This window comes from Stylophora pistillata, chromosome 8, assembly GCF_964205215.1.
Source record: "Stylophora pistillata chromosome 8, jaStyPist1.2, whole genome shotgun sequence".
NCBI classification, from domain to species: domain Eukaryota; kingdom Metazoa; phylum Cnidaria; class Anthozoa; order Scleractinia; family Pocilloporidae; genus Stylophora; species Stylophora pistillata.
In genome coordinates this window covers 11339526-11352872 of record NC_142526.1, presented here as the reverse complement: position 1 = coordinate 11352872, position 13347 = coordinate 11339526, and the positions used below count along the sequence as shown (strand labels likewise).

The 13347-nt window shown below is 39.1% G+C and overlaps 3 protein-coding genes across 3 annotated transcripts in view; all 3 read left to right on the top strand.

Annotated features, from left to right (window-relative positions):
* LOC111328758 (uncharacterized) overlaps positions 1-13347 on the top strand; it is a 209563-nt gene that overhangs the window by 145031 nt on the left and 51185 nt on the right. The gene's annotated exons all lie outside the window — the stretch shown is intronic.
* Positions 2014-7766, top strand: LOC148724975 (uncharacterized). Its single transcript, XM_088730240.1, has 4 exons — positions 2014-4150; positions 6501-6668; positions 7121-7417; positions 7716-7766. Exons 2-4 carry the CDS (start codon positions 6534-6536, stop codon positions 7764-7766), a joined length of 483 nt encoding a protein of 160 aa, XP_088586366.1. The 5' UTR covers positions 2014-4150; positions 6501-6533.
* LOC148724974 (uncharacterized) lies at positions 7880-11394 on the top strand. Its single transcript, XM_088730239.1, has 6 exons — positions 7880-8005; positions 8124-8426; positions 8884-8915; positions 9068-9131; positions 11003-11085; positions 11258-11394. The coding sequence occupies exons 1-6, from the start codon at positions 7880-7882 to the stop codon at positions 11334-11336; spliced, it is 687 nt and encodes a 228-aa protein (XP_088586365.1). The 3' UTR covers positions 11337-11394.

The window sequence follows — 13347 nt, the reverse complement described above, 5'->3', positions numbered from 1 at the left end:
CTAATCTGACCTAGTAACTGAATTGTACGAAATTTTCTTCTTTCTTACAACTTGATGTAAGTAGTTGCCACAGTATTGCATGATATTCATCAGTTACAATACTGTGGCAACTACTGGCTTACTAAGGCGTCACGAAATGTTATGTAGCAGGAAAAAATTTATCCCTAGAGACATATGCGTAGGTGTTTACAAGGTAAGCAGAAGTGACCTTGAGTAACCTATGAGTAAATTGCGTTTTACGTTACGATTGCAAACTTCAGTTTTTCGATCAACACGTGTGAAACTTCTTTCGGATCTAAAGAAAACTATATCAAACCGCTTTAAATTTTTCTTCTCTACTTTCTGTTTGTACATCCTCGGTTTACTAAACCTACAATTACACGTTTCATGGGAAACGAAGCTAACAGACTGACAGAGTCATTCGCGGCCAGCCACTCCACCTGACAGACCTTGGCTTGTGAACTGTTCTTTAATAACAACGGCTCACGCCATAATGAAGTCACAGAGATGGGGACAGAAACTCGAAGCAAGAACGATCGAACATACCATTGCCCTGATAAGACGAGTGGAAGACTGCTATTGCTGACATGGGGTTTGTAGCAGGTCGGCTAGTTCTTCCAGAGTTTGTAAATCATGCGTACATATGCACATGAATAAGTTAGAGAAGATTTGAAAGAAACAGTCCTCTAGGGTATTATCACATGACCTCGAATGAATAAACAGAGCATGCAAGTTTTAAGTGGTCTATCATGGGTAAATAGCTGTTTAAGAAAAGATGATGAAATAATTTCGTATATATGAACAGTAAAGGCATAAAGTGTATATGTTAGGTAGTCAAATCACGAAGAAAAGGTTCACCAGAAGAAAACTTAGGAAATGCTAGAGGTTTTGCACACTATAATTCAGAAGTTCCAAGACTGTTCTGAGGTTACTTAAATGGACCGGCAATGGTTATGGTTTTGGTTTCTCGCAAGGATTGTTGCTGAGATGATATCAGCGCTAAATAAAAATAGTGAACTGGCGTCTGGGGAATCCCCGTATTATTGGATCGGACGCCATTATGCAATTTGCTTATCGAGTAGTGTGAATATCACATATGCAAGTTACTCATTTTGTGACTCCGTATAGCATATGATTACATAAGTTACTGATCTTTCAACAGATAATTTAGTTACCAAAGTGGACATAAAACACTAGATTGTTGTCACTCGCTTGTGAAATGTCTCAGTTTTTAGTAAGCGATTCCTGAGTTAACGTTTTGAACTCGAAAAACCCAAGAACATGGCTGCATTTGTTTTTCTCTTTCCAAATTCGTAACTATTTATAGGAATGCATATATGCCAAGGATAAAACGAAAACGCATCAATGCGATAAATTATTTGAGTTGAAAGAGCCCCAACTGATAGTTTCTCGGCGATGTAAATGAGGGTTTGAGGCGAAAGTAATTGACAGTTGAAAATGAATAAATGAAAATCAATAAGAAATGCATCGAAGAATCGACTCTAGAGGCGCGTATCATTCAAGAAAAACTTGAAGCTAAGTCGCATGTTGGTAGAACAATGAGTAAAACAATTTCCTTTCAGGCTAGATGTCACAAAAACTCAATCTTACAGCATACACGAGATCATTATGTGAAAGAAAAGGAGTGCGATCTTGAAACTCTCCTTACCTTACTACCTCAAGCATGAGATGGCAAGTGACAAAAACTTTGACTCTGCTATTGTTTTAAAGCCAGATTAATTGAGGACGTGAATATGCATGACACGTGTCATTAACTTGTCGATATTTTCAAGAACCAATCTGCTTACTCCGGACTGGGTTATTTGCATACCCGGAACAGTAAAATAGAGAACTGACCTGATTTGCGTAATCAGAACCATCAAGTCGCCGAAACTACTCTTACACATTTTTGTAAAGTTAGACGGCACCTTGAATAATGGCTCGAAACATCTAGGAGTTATCCTCGAGCTGATCAACGGTTAGTAATTTATTGAACAATTAGGGTCAGACAGGGGATATTTTTTAAAATGTTAGTGCCGCCTCTTGGGGAGAGTAAGGTAGTGCACCAGTACTGAATGAATCATTCTAAGAATAAATTAATCCTGCTACAATCGAATCTACTAACACACTGATGTGTAAATAGCTGTCCAAGTGAGCATCGAATAATTTTGTTATACGAACATATGAGGCATAATATGTAAATCTGCAGTTGTAAGATAGTGGTTTCGATTAAGGAAAAAGTGATGCGACAGTCAAACTATCCTGAGCTCTTTAAATCCTAGTTTGAGAGAATCTTGAGGTGGGAAGGAATTTTTTTTTTTTTTTGCTTCGCACTGTTTAGCTAGTAGAACTAGTCATGCGTCAATTCAAATTGATGATTATTGTTCAGATTTTCACAACTGTGTAAGTGATCCGCTCCTTCCACGGGAGGCTAAGACGTATTTATCCGCCAAATTTGCACATAGGCTTTCCAAACCGATAAAACCCCGTGCGTGATTGTTTACGAGCGAAAAATTCATAATTTCTTCCTTATTATGACTTAGTAATAGTTGTACGAAGGCTTCGCTTTGTTTATAACTTATTTGATGAAATGCGTCAGTTTTAGAAGAGATCATTTCCGGAAGCAAAGGATGTGTAGATGTTTCCTACCATTAACATATTGGTTTTCCCTTTTCTCGAAAATTAGCAATTGTTTCAAACGCGGTCAGGGCGCGCACTGTGAAAATAACACGAGATTCATCTGTTGCAACACCTAATTAACAAAAGTAAAGCGGAAGTGACCTTGAGTAGCCTTGAGAGTAAATAAACATTGCAAATTACGATTGCAAACTTCGATGTTTTGATCAACGCGTGTGAAACTTCTTTCGGATCTTAAGAAGACTATATTCAACCACTTAAAATTTTTCTACTTTACTTTCTGTTTGTACATTCCTGGTTTCCCACGCTACAAGTACATGTTTCATGGGAAACGAAGCTAACAGACTGACAGAGTCATTCGCGGCCAGCCACTTTACCGGACAGACCTTGGCTTGCGTTCGCAACTGCAGTTTACAATAATAACATTGGCTGACGCCCTAACGAAGTCACGGGGATGGGGGCAGAAACTCGATGTAAGAACGATCGAATAAAGCATTGCTTATCTGGGGTTTGTAACAGGTCGGCTGGGGCGGGAAGTGCGTTCAATGAGCAATTAACCGAGCTTGAAGTTAATGACTGTGACATAAAAACGTAAACCCATACAAATTGATCACATAAGTTTGGTACAAAAGATAATTCCATATATGGCAAAAATGTATTTTAAGGAATACTTTATAGTCGTACAGCTATAAAACTTTCGAAATGCGTTTCGGTTATCTTTGTTGTGACAATTAACATTTAACATCGTTCATAAGATACATGTTTTCTAGAATAACTGTAAAGAGATGTATTTGCGTTAGAATGCATGATTTGTATAGAGTTCTTTTGTGACAGAGACTTTTTTTCACATGGTCATTTCTCTAGACAAAATTGACCCTGTATACTTGAAAATGATTGTTCCAGTCATGTCATAGTCGGTTTATTAAGATAGCAATGGATCACAAAATTCAAGACACAACTTTTCAAAATCATTGTAATTTTTACACACCGTTATGTTTAGCTTTGTTTTGTTTTGTTCTGTTTTTTTTTTTTTGGTACAGTCCCATCCAGCTATATGACGCATATTTCCTTTCTTATCACATCGGACGGTAAGAATAATTACCAAAAAGTCGTTTCAACGTAGCAGGAAAAAATTTGACCCTAGATGCAGCTGCATAGGTGTTTACAAGGTAAAGCGGAAGTGACCTTGAGTAGCCTTGAGAGTAAATTTCCTTAACGCGCTTTGATTGCAAACTTCAATTTTTTTACCAACACGTGTGAAACTTCTTTCGGATCTTAAGACGACTATATTCAACCACTTAAAATTTTTCTACTTTATTTTCTGTTTGTACATTCCTGGTTCCCACGCTACAAGTACATATATCATGGGAAATGAAGCTGACAGACTGACAGAGTCATTCGCGGCCAGCCACTTTACCGGACAGACCTTGGCTTGCGTTCGCAACTGCAGTTTACAATAATAACATTGGCTGACGCCCTAACGAAGTCACGGGGATGGGGGCAGAAACTCGATGTAAGAACGATCGAATAAAGTATTGCTTATCTGGGGTTTGTAGCAGGTCGGCTGGGGCGGGAAGTGCGTTCAATGAGCAATTAACCGAGCTTGAAGTTAATGACTGTGACATAAAAACGGAAAACCCAGACAAATTGATCACATAAGTTTGGTGCAAAAAATAATTCCATATATGGCAAAAATGTATTTTAAGGAATACTTTATAGTCGTACAACTGTAAAACTTTCGAAAACCGTTTCGGTTATCTTTATTGTGACAATTAACCTTTAACATCGGTCATCAGACATATGTTTTCCAGAATAGCTGTAAAGAGATGTGTTTGCGTTAGAATCCACGATTTGTATAGAGTTCTTTTGTGACAGAGACTTCTTTTCACATGGTCATTTCTCTATCTAGACAAAATTGACCCTGTATACTTGATTAATGATTGTTCCAGTCATGTCATAGTCGATTTATTAGGACAGAAATAGATCACAAAATACGAGACACAACTTTTCAAAATCATTGTAATTTTTACACACCGTTATTTTTAGCTTTGTTTTGTTTTGTTTTGTTTTGTTTTTTTTTCTCTTGACACAGCCTGATCCTGTATATCTGAGGCATATTTCCTTTCTTATCAAATCGAAAGTAAGACAATTACCAAAAATTCGTTTCAGATGTTGGAGGGTACTGAAGACTACAAAAACTCATTGTTACATGCATTTCGCCATTTTTCTATTTCTTTATTATTTTTGAAATAATAGTGTTGCCTTTTATGGAAAGCAAAGGATCACTCCATTACCCACGATAAACTCATTTGAAAACCATGAATGAATAACATGAACAGTTTTGAGAATTATTTATTCCTGCTAATGAGTGTACAGTCTATGGACTCTCATCGATGTGTAAATAAGTGTCCAAAAAAAAAAGATATAAAATTTCTTTTATACGAACAGTTACGGCATGATGTCAGGTCGAATGCTCGTTTTGATGAAAAAAAAAAAGCAACGACTTGACATCAAAATACAAAGGCATTGTATTTCAATTGGAACCATTCTACGACTGTTCCAGACGCACTTGTCTTGTTTATTTTGGTTTTCCGCTAGGATTTGATACTGAAATGATATAACTATAATTTGGAAAAGGGGCGATATCTGTGTTTATTGGGGAATCCCCCAGTGCTGTTAGGTTTCGATGGGCTAACATCAGACCGCGCACGCAATAGTTTTTAGGTATGTCGCATTTTCTTAATAAAAAGAAAAGAAATTTTTGTATGTAGGCTTTCAAATCTGATCAGCGAGCATGATTGCATACAGTTGGAAAATCGAGTAATTTTTTTCTTTAATCTTGACTTTTTATTATTACCTATACACGACTATGGTTTTCTTAAGAAACATTCAAAAAAGTATTAGTTTAGATACAGCTTGGTACCAGAAGCAGACGATCTATGAATCACTGTCCTCTTCCCATTTTTCGAAAATTGTGAACAACGGCAGTTACTGCGATAAACAAGCATTTAATTATTTCACTAGTTGCAGCACTTGAATAGCTTTTAGCAATCACCAGCTTATCCAGGCATGAAGTCGCACATTAAGATATCTTGCAGTTATTCAAACTGAGTGTGATGTGATGTGGGTAACAGGAAATACTTTCACCCCAGATTTACCCCAGAAACATCCGAATAGACATTTACAAGGCAGATTTTTCTTGTGAGAGAATTGTTCATCATTTCCTCCTTCCAACCCCTCATTAAGCAAATTTACGAAGATTGACATACTACGTCCACGATTTCAATCCTTTGATCAACACGTGTGAAAATGGTTCGACTGCAAAAAGGTGGAACTTGGTTTATGATTCCCTCCTATGGTTGAAGGGGCTACTTATTCTGAAGATTAGCCCACCAGGGATCAACGTTGTCAGGTCTTATTTTTACTAGAGTGAGACACGGCTCGTTACATCCGTGGTTACGTCGAAGTCAACTGAAAATTAATTAATTTCGGGATACATTATTATCTACAATATTCTTAGTCGAAATGATAAACAGTTTCGTAACTTACAATTTGTGTTTCTGAGTAGTTGGAACCCTTGATTCGCTATCTCGACGCTTTATCTCGATGCTTGGGTTTACGACCGTTGATGACCAGCCTCGAATGTTGTTACAGCATAAATTGTTTCTTTTAAATTATAAGTCACATGACCTAATTTTCCCGCCGCGCGTAGTCGAGGCGAATTCGTAATTACGATAATTAATTTTCATTCTTTACTACGAGCTCCACTGAACATGCAAATCAGTTTAATAGTACAATAATACAGCCGGAAAACTATATTTAGCCACTTTTAATTTTTTTTACTCGGCTTTCTGTTTGTACAGCATTGGTTTCCTAAATCTACAAACTCATTTATCATGGAAAATGAAGTTAACGGTTTGGCAGACTCATTCGTGGCTAGACACACTACAGACCTTGCTTTGTTCTTGGAGCTGCTTTTTCGTAATCAAAATGGCTCACGCTATGACCAAGGCACAGGGATGGGGGCAGAGGTAAGAAGGATTTGATACAGCACAGCTTTTTTTGTGAAGAGAGGACCTGATATTACCTTTCTTAGACTACCTAGCAGGTTGCTGGGGCAGGAAGGGCGTTGTAAAAGTAATTCACTGAAATTCAAGCTGAGATCGCAGATTGCATTGGCTGCGACCTAAAAACTGGAAAAAATACCTATGAGACAGAATGATCCAACAAAAGATCTCAAAGGCTTAGTCAAACATTTATTCCCTGTATGACAAAGAGATACTTTCAGTAAAGAATTGCGAAATAAACTCAGGAAAATTGTTCTTGTTTTGCGATATCTTTACATTACAGTACAAATATTTCCAATTTTTATTTACTTTAAACAGAAACAGCCCATAGATTTATGGTCTATATCACCCGATAGGAGAGCTTTCAAAATAACAAACATGTTTGAAAATTATCTTATTTAGTTTTATTTCTCCAGATTGCCGAGTCCTGGAATGCCGAGTCTTTAGAGTTCACTAACAACAGCCCTCTTGCCTTAGTGCAAGAAGTTGCTAGAGCAACAATCCAAATGAACAGGGTAATGCAGGAAAGAGAACAGCGGGAACTGGAACGAGCACAACTTCAAATGGACCAGGAAAGAAGGGAAACAGAGATTAGAATGAGAAGAAATAGAGAAATGAGAGAAAGAGAGAGAAGGGAGATAAGAAGATCTAGTGGATGGAGAGATTGGCAAAAGGCAGTTCCTGAACCTTGGTGCTCATGCAGCCCTGATGAGGTGACGAACATGTTTTTTTGGTTTAGTTACTTATAAATTGATCAGTAAATCGTCTTTCCTTGCCCTGCTCGGGAAAAGTTGCAGCAGATTGAAGCGACAAACAGCGAACTGATAGATGAGAAAGAAAGAACCTATGAATGAGAGAAAATTGAACAAAATTAAAAAATGATAATAATAAAACTTCTGTTGATCCCATTTTCCAAACTCCAGTTACTGCAGTTTTGCCCTTAGTCCGTCGTCACTTCTTTCCATAACTCTTTTGAAATATCTCATTTTTAGCATTTTTCCCTTTTTTCAGTTCGTAGGAGACACCATCTGCGGCAGATGTGACCGACAGCGATACTTGTAAGTCTTTATCCCTGCCCAGCTCACTAGTTAGTAATAATGCTTATCAGTATTCAGCAACGTTGATGTCACAGTGTTGATGTCAGTGTTAATGTCAAGTGTTGATGTCACGTGCTGATGTCACGTGTTGATGTCAGTGTTGATGTCACGTTGATGTCACTGCTGTTGGTTAAACCTAGCTTTCAGGAAGTAATTTTTGCAATTTTGAAGTTGTTTGATTTTGTGATTCCAAAAAGGACAGAGGTAGTCTGTTAGCGCCAGTCGGGTAAAGTAGCAACGTTATGGGTAGATTTGAAAGGAGGAGCTCTGATAGTAGTGCATTGTACTAAAGAAGTGATCTTTTTGCTCTTGTCGTAAACAGAGAAGTGTTGTTGCCAATGCTGAAGAAAATTCTTACCAACGTTTTGGTCCATCTGGTGGCTCAGTGACGAACAGAAACTATGACAGCTCTTTGCTTGATTTGGAACAACGGGTGGGAAGAGTGTCAAGGGAGAGAGAAAGAGAAGCGTTTGCTCGGAAAGTTGAAAGAAAAGAGCGGGAAATACGAGCAGAAAGAGCACGGAAGAAGCGAGAAAGTGAGGCAAGAGAGCTTCCAGAAATCAGCATGTGGCCTCAGCAGCCCTTTCCTGCAAGTCTGTGTAACTTTGATGAGCAGAGTGAGGAGGTAAGTTAACTAAAGGACCAGTCATTGTATATTGCCTGAGGGAGGGGTCAGAGGATTCTGGGGGGGGGGGGGGCGATCGCATGTTTTACAGGATCAGTCGTCGCTAACAAAAAGAGACTCCAGGAGACTGACTGCCAATGGGCGAAGATTATTAAATACAATAAAGACTTGGGGAGGGGAATCAAGCGCATTTTATTGTTACACATTCAAAATCCTCCAACGTCCCCCTTCCTCCTCGTGAGGTCCCTAAGGGTCACGAGGAGCGTAATGGAAAATATTTTGCTAAAAAATTTACACCTCTCGATAGCTGCCAGGTAACTTTTTCTGTACATAATTGACCAGAACAGGAGCGTTCCACCTGTAAACAATATGCCATTCAATGTTAGAATTGACAGAGAAATCATTTTTTTAACAAAATTTTATCGAAATAAACAGGTATTTTTATTCCATTTGTTAGAATTTAAGAGGCGTGGGTTCCGGAAGACAGAGGTAAGGACAAGCAGGTTGAATATTGTAATATGCGCGCTTTTTTGTCTCCTTAATGTATAAGTCTTCTCAGTTTTTTCATTTATCAACCTATTTGAGAATGAAGGATTTCTTTTTTACGCAAGAAGGCTAAGTATATCCCCTTCTTCATTTAGAAAGGAAGAAAAACCCAAATGCCGTCCACAGTCGGGACAAGATGAGTGCTGCATCTGTTTAGAGGTAATTGTAAATATTTCTTTTCAAGTTAAGATTGGCACTCGATTCCAGGGTTGATGCACGCGTATGCGATAATTGTCAAACCAATATGGATTTTTTTCTTTCTTTATTCCTTTCCTATTCTTTGAGGCGTTCTTATATCGAAGCGGTCAACTAAAATCATTAATTGAAGAAATTAGCTAAGTATTATGCGGTCATAGCTTTAAGAATAATTAACAATTATTCCATGAGCGCGCGTTGGATGTGAGATGATAGATAGCCAACGAGGCGCGTAGCGCCGAGTTGGCTATAATCATCTCCTATCCAACAAGCGCGAGTGGAATAATTGTTTTATTAAAAACGTTCAATTAAATTATTAAATTTTATTAAATTTTTAGCTCCCTTTTAATCTTAAGCTGAAACGTACGCTTGCCATATTTGTAGATTATGGTATATTGGCTGATAGACCATAATGGCTATGCCAATAAAAAGTCTTGAATTGCATTATCCAATGATCTAGTTTTTAATAACATCGATTATGACATAACCAAAGTAAAGCGCGCGCTCTGATTGGTCAATTCAGCGTCCCCCATTTGCCCATGGCTGTACGCTGCTGACGTGAGCAAATGCAAAGACTATTTTTCCGCGCGCGCTTGTTTTTTCCTGGTCGCGTAAGATTTGTTAAATAAAAGGGAACTCTTTAGCTACAATGTATCAACGTTATGTTATAAAACAAATGGTAAACACCGCAGCGTACACTATTGAGTTATGGATGCACTTGGGAGGTTTGCTAAGCACTCAAGAAGCTAGAGTCGCTCTCGGCTATCGCCTCGAGCGACTCCTACGCTTCTTTCGTGCTTAGCAACCTCCCGCGTGCATCCATAACTCAATAGTGTACGCTGTGGTGTTTACCATTTGTTAATTTGGGCAACGAACACATAGCAATGAAAAGAACCAAGAAGAGTAAAAAGATAACGATAAGTTTCGTTTTGAGCCACAACTACGAGTTAACGTAATCACAAAATAAGTTGTTACTTGCCATCGTTCGCGGGTCTTGACTACCTTATTGAGGATTACGGTCTAACTTGTCTTCTATTTAAAAACGATCTTGATTACACGGGGTCTTATCCTGAACTGAAACGCTAACTATAATGTTCCGTCTAAGATGAACTAATCACGCTAGCGTTTATCAAGCCACGATATATTTCGCGGCATCTCTCGGAAGTGGTAACACTTAGCTTTGACGAAAGCAGTTACAGTGATGGCTGAGATTAACGGCCCTGACTTTAGCAACCGCTCCAAAGCACGATCAATAAACGCATTTTAGTGTCACTATTGGCGTTTTAGGAGCTAGATAGCTAATGGTGCAAAAGTACTTATTACAAACACAATGACCTTCAAATGAATAAAGGCTGATAGTTTCGAAAGAAACTGTTTGGGGCTGCGTCGGTGGGAGTAATGACGAAGGGCTAACGTTCGAAACGTCAGCTTTTGTAATCGTTACGGTGGCCAATTTACCATTTCAACTTTGTTTATATATCCAAACAATGACCTTCAAGTTTGGTTGGATCAATTAAACTGTTCCCTGTATGAGTGGCGGGCCGTCTACCACCGCATTGCCTCAGTTAAGAAACTACTTTTTGACATGATTTAGTTTTAATGTCGACACTCACTGATAGCTTAACCCTTCCCTATCATCCTTTTTGAGATCATCCAGTCAATCACTCAAACGAAGAGTTATTCGTTCCCTTGACTCTCATGGTCACGGTGACGTCCCCTGCGCTTGTCACAACGCCACAGTTACTGTTTTCAGGACTGCATCAATTTTTACGTGTGAGTCCATGGAAAGGTGAAAAGAGTCGCCTTTTCCCTTAACTTCTTGTTGTTATCTTCAGAACGCGTTCAGCGGTTGTCAGGTCCTGCCATGCTCACACAAGGTTCACAGAGAGTGCGCCGTTGCCTTGATACAGAATGGCGTGTAAGTACACCAAAAAGTTCTCACAATTGTAGTAATAAATGTTGCTACCCTGGTGACAAGACGATTGTTTAGTATTTCACTTTTTGATTTCCGGCCATTTCGTCAGATTTCATTTCTTTAAAGCTAATTTCATTAGTCAGGATCAATCTGATTCTTTTCATTTTTCCTTCAGCCGCAGCTGCCCCATTTGCCATCAGTCGCTGTTTGGTTCGGCGGAATACAACAGCAGACAGACTGGAAACCACAAATGATTACTATACTTTATGTTTTGGCCGTTAAACTGATCGAAAGCTATTATTAATTAGATAGAGAATACTCCATGCAACATGTTTTGTGAGTGAACAAATTTTGAAATAAATTTATGATCTCCCATGTCATTGACAATTAATCTTCAGACGATTTTCCATGGTGCCCCTCTATACTCTGACTGCGATGACCGATCACCACTCTCTCCCTTCCCCCTGAAAACCATGGCATTCCCCCCTCCAAATAAATCCTCCGACTCCTCACTGGGCAATAAAGTTGACAGTTTTGACTGGTTCCATAGAATTCTCTGTCACCTCAGTATCCTTTTCCTAGTCTGAGCGATCCCAACTTCTTTCTTGGCAAGTTTTTCCTTGACATAACAGCTCACAATAAGCTCCAGTCTGGACCGCGCTTGGGAACTAGATGGGAGATCGTGATATAGGGTGATTTTGCACAAAATAATCCCTGAAACTGAATGAAAAATTAGATGACGATGTTATGATTTAAAGGTATTAAATAGCAGCCTCAGTTTGAAGCAGGCTTAGAAAAGAAGCGCTAGGAAAAGGAGGAGAGAGGGAAAGGGAAAGGGGGGGAGGGGTGAATGTGGAGCCTCAGAAAGGAACGAATGTTTACGACTGCATTCAGGTTGTTTCACAAACAAAAGTAGTCCAACTTAAACGACGATATCCGACATACCAGATAAAAACAAATCTGTGCTTTCACGGTGGCAGTTTGCCCAATTGAAAATTAGCTCGAGTGTTTTTGGCTTCGGAAAAATATCCGGGCATATTCTGAAACCATCGCTAGCGATCTCGCGTGAGATTTACAAAAGTAGTTTAGTAATCTTTCATAAAGTCAATGTTAGTTAAAAATTATGCATGACTGACAGTTTGAATGATCTGGTCGACGTTAAGACCCCTGGCTAATTACCCCGGCTGGCTAATTAGGGGTAATTAGCACTCCGCTTGTTCCAGCAAATAAAGATTGGGTACGAGTTAGCCCATACTTCTGGAGCCTATGCCGGTGGCTAATACGAATTTAATAGACACTGAACCTATGGACCGGTGATTTCAGGGTCGCCCGCAGGTATCTGACGCCACTTCCTTTTTATTTCTGAGAAACATTAATAGCTTCGCAGATGTAAAATATTGGCTTCCTAGTAATAATTGTAATGAGCTTGTTTCGGCTCCACCGAAGGCAATAATTACATAATTATTCTCTCTAATCTCTGTGATAGTTTGGCTGTAAACTTACAACACATTCGTATTCACGATAGTTTAGTTCGTGTAAATGCATGAAAAGAAGGTCTTTTTTAATTTAAACATAGATGCACCATCGTTTACAAATGTTTAATGTCTGAGCAAACTGGTGTGCTGTACGTCATATCTGGAACTGTGATAAAAACATGAAAAACACAGTTGCAAGAACATTAGATACTAGACTCTCGAATGTCGACAAGCACAGTTGTTAATCGCCTCAATTCTGTTTTCCTGGATGGAAAGCCAGTGTTTGTCCACTTTTACCGCGTAGCATCCTCCATTAATGGAGAACTAAGAGCAGCCTCGACAGAAAAGAAGTTGCCACAAGTCGACAAGTGGGACCAATAGTTACAATGTTTAAGCCAACAGAAAATGGTCAAGTAGAGAAGTGTAACTGCTTGGACTACAGTTAACGAAAAGCTATTTGGTTTATCGCGGCAACAGAACCCTCACAACGGACTTGTGTGCCGCCGGGATGGAAGAGTGACCACGCACACATGAAGAAAATTGTACCCGACGGCTAAACAGAAGAGGTCCGACCTCTGCCACGGATATGATGATGTGCTCCGAAAGTTGCGGAGAACTCAGCCTATGATAAGGCCATTACAGAAGCAGAGCGTTCGATACAGAACCTGTGCCTAAACCTGTGCAGGCACAGAATATGCAGAATATGCCGGCTAGTTCGAACGACTTCGCCGTCCAAAAGTTAGGCTAGATCTTTAAAACGGAGGGGTGATGGTAGTGTGACAACTGACTC